Source organism: Cyprinodon tularosa, unplaced genomic scaffold (assembly GCF_016077235.1).
Source record: "Cyprinodon tularosa strain WSP-4 unplaced genomic scaffold, ASM1607723v1 ctg674, whole genome shotgun sequence".
NCBI classification, from domain to species: Eukaryota; Metazoa; Chordata; class Actinopteri; order Cyprinodontiformes; family Cyprinodontidae; genus Cyprinodon; species Cyprinodon tularosa.
The window spans coordinates 1019715-1026992 of record NW_024039423.1 but is presented as its reverse complement, the minus strand read 5'-3'; the positions used below and the strand labels follow the sequence as shown (position 1 = coordinate 1026992).

The following is a 7278-nucleotide window of genomic DNA, read 5'->3' as shown; positions in this document are numbered from 1 at the left end:
CTGAATAACAATGTACTGTATGATGTAGTAATTAGGTGTGAGACTGATTCTTTGGATGGGCCTTTTTACAACCATAAGGAGGAAGTTTTTGTAGATTATTTTCCGTATCATGGAAGTCAAGATCTTTAACATCAAATTGTTCTTAACAGTAATGATTGGGTGATATTCCAAGGATCAGTTTTAGCTTTTTTCTCCTCAGACATGTCTGAAGAGTTTCGAGCCCTATCAAAACCAATTCTGATCATTGAGTATGCAGTAGTATGTGTTTCACTGAAAGATGGCTTCATGGTCATATCCCTGATGCCAGCTTCTCTCTGCAGGGCAAATGCAAGACAAAAAAGAAGTATTTATGTATAAAAAAAATAATAATAATTAGGAAATTGGGGCAGTTTTTTTTAACAATATATTGTACCTAGAGATGCAATGAAAGACTATTGTGACGTGTATGCTATTCAAAATGAAATGGTACAAGGTCAGCCAGAAGTGACATCAAATGAGAAACCTAGAATGTTTGAATGTCAATAATAAACAGCTTAATAAGACAGCTATCGAGCTATGTTAGTGCTATAAATGTGGGGCCATACAGTTTGTAAATAAAAAACAACATAAAAACTAAAACGTTTTTTCAAAAAAAAAAAAAACATTCAAACCTGAGAAAAATAATAAATCAACCTGGAAAAAAAAAGTAATATTCTATTTTTTCAAATTTTTTTTCGAACCTGCAGGTTTTTTTTTACTGCAATCATGACACAGCAGTTTTAGCTCCTCAAGTTCCCTTCTGTCGCAGTAAGGGAATTGGAGACCTAAAATATAATATATATAATATAAATATAAATATTCTATGAGTATGTAATTCATTTCGAAAAATATTGGTTTTGAAAGATAACACGCTTCACTGATAGAAGCAGCCTACATGAATGCATGACGTGAATCTAAGAGGGAAAAAATATGATGATGATATAGAGATTTCCATAAAATCTTTATTGGTTACTGTTGTTAAAACAAAATACTAATAAACTTATCTATCTATTTCAAGTTTAAAAAAATATATATTTTATACTGGTCCATATAAAACAAAAGCAAAAAACTCATGAATAAATAAGGAAAATAGTGCAGTGGAGACATTTCAAGCATTTTCAAGCAAAATGGAAGACAGAGAAAAATAATGTTAAAATAGAATGAAGTAAGGAATGCTGTAGATGCTTGTGGGTAATTTTAGAAAAAATGTTTTAATTAAGTCCCTGAAAGGAGTGTTAAATCATTCATCATACTTCCTCCTCATGTACCTTCCAGAGTTGACCTCTCCCCCACTCTACACTATTCCCAGCACATCCAGGTTTAGCTTCCAGAGCTTGACCCAGCCACCATCAGCCTTTGTCCAGGTCAGGTTTCATCTGGCTCCGATCTACTCTATCCTCCTCCAACCTGGCCCTGTATTTGTTACCCTGTGAGAAAAATATCCAAGAAATATGCAGCATTTTGGGGACATACAAGTACCTGTGGGGATCAACGACTGGTTCCTATGAGGAGTTCTCTTCTTGGGATGGGGGTTAAGTTTAGGACTAAGGTGTCAATTGAGTTAATGTTAGGTATAGGGTTAGGTACTGTATATATTGGTAATGTTTAGGGTAATGGACAGTTAGGCCATATAAATGATTGCAATATGATTGGCAATCAATGGAAAGAAACACAAGGATAGTGTGACACTTTGTGTGTGTTGGCAGGCATTTCCTAGAGTGTGAGGGACCATTTTCCATAAATCATAGCACATCATGGGGACCAGTACATTATTATATATTTCACTTCTTATATGTTTAAGTGATTATATTATGTGCATCATGCATGCAGTCATAGTTTTAGCTTAGCACTTAGGCTGGTTTTAAACTTAGAATCCTACATTTGTGAAACATAATAGTCTTTGTTTAGTTCCTAGGTTTCCTATTTGTATTGCATTGATTTGGAAAGCAACATTTCTCACATGTAGTTGCCCCCATTTTAACTCCCCTGTTTCTTTCCAAGTCTCCATTCCTCAACAGTGGGGTCATGGTGCTTTAAGCAAAAGTCAACCAATATAAATGTGAGAGACAACAGACCCTTGGCTCCCTGCACTCACATCCTCGCCTTATATTTGGACAGGACTATGACATCATAAGGCAAAATGCCTGGTTTCCGTGCTGAACTTGTCTACCCTTTCAGTTTACCTTAATTTCCTACTCCACAGGCAGCAGCTGTTCTCGGTCTGTTTTTGAATGAAACCCAGGATTTCCGGTATTTCCTTTTAGACTGATGGTGACCATATGCTTGGACAATTACCAAAGCAATAAAAGTCGCAGGGTTTCTATTTATTTTCTTGAGATATAGCGTCAGTCTGCACTAAAATGATTAGGCAGATCAGGTGCTAAAAGAATACCTCACCACAGTACATTATGTAGGAGGCCTGAAAAAACAAAGGTGTCTGTCCTGCAGTCAATGCTTAACTCATCATCGGTTCAACAGTAAGGCATACTATATGTAGTTGAAGCTGCTCGCCTTACAGCTGCTCACATCGACAAGGTCACATGGACAAGCAAAATATCTCCTGGAGAAATTTTATTATGGATAGGATCAGGGAATGAGCTAGTATGGAAAATTTACTTTTAGAGGCAACATTATCATGGAGCCAAACTTATGTACTATCTAGCTGAGTTAACTTTGACATAAGTAATTGGAATAACTGGCCAATCAGAACATATTTATATCAGACTTAGACTTAGAATCTTTGTAATTTTGTATACACATAGTGCATTCAAAACAAAATTTTGTTTTGTAAGGCTTTCAAGACAGTAAATGACCAGCAGCTTAGCAGTGAAATGAACATTTACATTCCATGAAGTGCAGCACTAATCACATGTTAACAGTGTTGGAGAAAAAAAACTTGAGCAAAAAAAAAAACGCATTGGTATGGAAGTTCAGAGCATTAAATATATATGGTGCAATTTTGCAATGTTTTGGTTTGGTGTTGTCAGTGTGATGCAGAGTCTGTGACATGATTCAGAGTTTTCTCAAGAGTTCAGCTGTCTGATGGCGGTGGGGAAGAAGCTGTTTTGGAATCTGTGGAATCTTAATACTTGTGTCAGGAAACCATGCGTGTTAGAATATTCTGATCAGATTAGTTAGGATCAAAATTAGATTTCAATCCCTACTACAAGTACTGGTTTACGCCTAGTGAAAATCTGATCAGCATGCATCTAAACGCTTGAAAGACAAGCTGACCTGGGTCAGCATGTGTTACCTGCATCAATGCGACATATTTGCTCACTGAGTGACAAAACGCTAGTTAGTTATCAGTATATTTTGATTAGCATATTTACTTGACACATTTGTAGTCTGATCAGTTGTTTCATTCCGGTTTATTATATCCACATAAACAGTACAATTGGATCAGTAAAGGAAAAAGACTGCAAAAGCTCAATTTCTTTGTCTGCCGAAACCTTCTTCCTGTCTTTTATCAACCTTGAGTATAGAAGTATATAAAGACCATCTTAAACCCTTGAATTTTTACTGGCATGAATTTTGTATGCTACTCTCTATGTTACAATGCAACAAGCAGCTTCAGCATTAGACTTTTCACCTGCATTTCATTGTGAGCGGAGGACCTCTGCAAGCTCTCGCTGTTAGACAGCTCTAAATTTATCTGCAGGCTGTCAGTGGAATCAATAAATATAAAATCAGAGAAAATTTGGAAGTTCAGTAGTGAAAGGAAGCTCTGCCAATTGCAATAATTTCTTGGAGTTCGAAGCATTGCTTTTCGTAAGTTTCATGATTATTTTTAGATGAAATATGAATATGTTATCATGCGTATCTGAGAAGTAGAAGAATATTCAAATATACAGAAAAGGAGAAAGATTGTCAACCTTTTTTTAGATACGGTAAGTATTTTTTTATTTTGATTATCTATCAATTTAGACAGTCACTGGTTCTAAAATTTAACCTTTAAACCTCACTATATGTATGTCGACTTTAATAAATCAAAATCAGTTCAGTGTGTCTGTGTAGTTTAGTTTAAATTTTCATTGTGATCTGCAACTGCAAGTGTAGTGTGAAGTTTTGAAAAGAAAAAAATCTGTAGCGCTAAATATCTGAACACATGGAATGTGGTGTCAAAGCAGTTAATTTTTGGGGAATGTTTAACCCTTTCCCCAGGTAAGGGTTAAAGTACAGGGAATTTAATGGTAAATTACCTGTACTTATACAGCACTTTTTGAAGTTAGAAACTGGACCATAGTGCCTTACACAACATTCAGTCTTTCACCCATTCACACACACTGATGGTGGCAATCTAAATTGCAGCCACAGCTGCCCTTGCGCTCACTGACAGAAGCAAGGCTGCTGTAAACAGGTGCCACACAACTGCATTGAAAGGTTACAGTTTTCATTCATTCAAGCCTCAGAGCTGCAAGGATACAAGGTGTCTAAGATAAAGGAATTTTTTATCCTATTATGGAGTGTTTGGGATAAAAATAGCTGTCCTCATAACAAGCTAGACTGTTTTTTAGGGTATTACACTTTTAGGTTTCCTCTAACTGTCTGCAATTGTTTTGATTGTATGTCAACTGGATGTTGCCTTTCTGCAAGGTTTAAGTTAGTGAGAGGAATTTTTGTCAAACCAGAACAGGATAAAGCATTGAGCTTTTAGGGCTGCTATGATTGTTTTGTTCTCTCTTTGCAAAGATGTTTAAGCCCCTGTTACACCTTGACGATTTTGCCAGCATACCTGATGTTGCAGAATCTTTTAAAATGCTGGCATACGCTGAACTTTCAATTGTTTTTATTTCAATTTTGAGCATATACATAGAGTATTCATTAGGAGTCCAGAACTTATGTCCAACGAGCCTAATTTATGCGTAACGCACGGATGTGTAATGCCAATGAAAAGTCACAAGCCAGTGTCCCGAGGGGAGCAGCAATGCGCCCGGAGGTGCCTGATCTGCATAAAAAATATTATTTTATCACGGTATTAACCTAGCTGCTGTTTTCCGCCTGCCAAAGAAAAAAAAAGAAAAGAAGAATAAATCAATCAATAAGAAGGTTTGCAGTCGCAGGAGATACAGAATCATCTCTGCAACAGCAGGAAGTTCTTTGGTCCTGGTAGTGGGCGTGAACGTAGGGAGGAACGCTATGATGGGGATTAACTTTGGAGTAGAACTGACAGTACTGACGTACTTGCCGTAAGTTGACGCGCTTCAATGTATGCCAGCATGCTTCAGTGAACTCATAACTTATATGAAACTAACCCATAATATATCAACACATGCCAGCGTTTTTGACAGATTTTTTGTATGTCAGGCATACGCTGGCTGCATCATCAAGGTTTGACAGGGGCTTTAATAAAATACTGACTGAGTGAACTACCATCCACCTCCTTAACTTGCTTGAATTGCTGAATACCTTATTCCCACAACAACATAGACACAGAAGACAAAACCGGAAAGAACAAGGCTACGAGGAGATACACTTCATTTTTGGTAAAAATTCTCTACACAGGGAAAGTTAACCATCTGACAACTTGCTTCTGGCTCCCAGTCCTTATAAAGTTTCTCTAATAATTTGTATATGGAGAACACCTGTAGAGCCACACTTGCCCAATCTCTCACCGGCATAGGAGGAACACAGAAACACATAGCCTAGTGGATATGACATGAGGCAACTGGATTATGCTGACTACCAACACCTGGCAAGACTGATAAAGTGTCTTGCCCATGACCACAACAAATTAAACTGTTGATGGGGTGATGATTTAAGCTTGCAATACAACAGTTACAGGAGAATCCGCTACCTCGTTAGATTTTAATTTAATTCTGACTGTTATACTTTGTTTGTTTTGCATTCAAATCAAATTACTTTTAAGACTCGTAGGACACATCAAGTTGGTCTTGAATTGTAATCAAAAATGTATTGAGCCACATCCCCAGATACCTCCTCCAACTCTGCTGCAAGAAGCCTGAGGCATTTCCAGGGCAGCCAAGAGACATGGTTCCTCGAGAGAGTCCTGAGTCACCCTCTCTGCCTCAATCTACGTCTGGGGAAGTTTTGAAAAAGAGGTTTGAGCCACTTTAGCAGATTTTTTGAGCTTCTACCAGGGATCACAATCTATTGGTGATGATCCATTTTGGTATGAGAAACATCTCAGAGCTCACCTCCTTAATTGTTTCTTTCCTAGCCAGAGCTACCAATGGAACTAGTTTACAACTACCTTCTCTAACATACAACATATCAGTGATTTTATGTTCCTTTCGTCTGTATATCTGCCACTGTCACAATAACCCCCCACTTGGCGTCAGCAGAAGGCTGCTCCTACTGAGCCTGGTTCTGTTAGAGATTTCTTCCTATTAAATGGTTTTAGTGTTTTTCTTCTCTTTTGGTATGGCATGCATGCATGTTGTGAGCGACCACTGTAGAGTCAAGTTATCTGTTATTATCTTTTATTTTATCGTCCTTTATTTTATGTTGGAACGTTTTTTATTTATATTTTCAATGTTGATGCACAGACAGGAGACACTTTTTGACTGTATCTTGTACTGCTTACAATAAAGATATTATATTATATTATAAAGTTACTTTGTCCCTTTAAATCAACAATGGTGATTTATGAAATTAAATAAATAAATTAACAATGTCAGTGTCATCTCAATTCAAGGTCCCTTTTTGCTCATATAGGAGTTCACTCTGACATAGTAGTTTACTCTTTGGCATATCTCATGTAAAGGTTGTGAATTTAATGTGCCGTACATCCTTTTTGGCAAACCACTGCTCAGATTTCTATTTCACCAAGCTATTTTTTTGTTCATACTATATATCTCCAGGCTCTCAGATAGTGCATACGGAGGAGGAATTACTCAAAACATCTTTAAAATCAAATCCTGTTAAAGCACAGAAAACGAGAAGACACTAATCCATCCTACACATGTTTTCCACTGACTCTTTGCCCAGCTTTCTGTAAGACACTGTCTACAGTAGGGCTAAGAATTGCTCTCCCACTTAATCTCATAACTGGAAATTAATCATAATTTAGCACTGAAACCATGGGGCTTTAACAATGTTGCAATAAAAGTCATAAAAAGGGCATCATTGAGTTTTGCATTTATGAACTATAGTGCTCTTCTGCACTCAGTTTATCTTAGACGGCAAGCTAAACACATATGGTTCCAGGAATAAAGAGACACGAGGCTTATTCTCTGTCTTTCCTGAAAACCATGTTTAAAATTGTGAAACTGTAAACATACTAAAAAAGGAAAATAC

General features: G+C 37.0%; 1 protein-coding gene across 1 annotated transcript in view; it reads right to left on the bottom strand.

Moving 5' to 3' along the window:
* Positions 1-1367: 1367 nt before the first annotated feature.
* LOC119771485 overlaps positions 1368-7278 on the bottom strand; it is a 28278-nt gene continuing 22367 nt past the window's right edge. The window contains exon 7 of the mRNA XM_038267512.1: positions 1368-1445. Coding sequence (XP_038123440.1) covers positions 1368-1445 — 78 coding nt within the window. The remainder of the gene's footprint in view (positions 1446-7278) is intronic.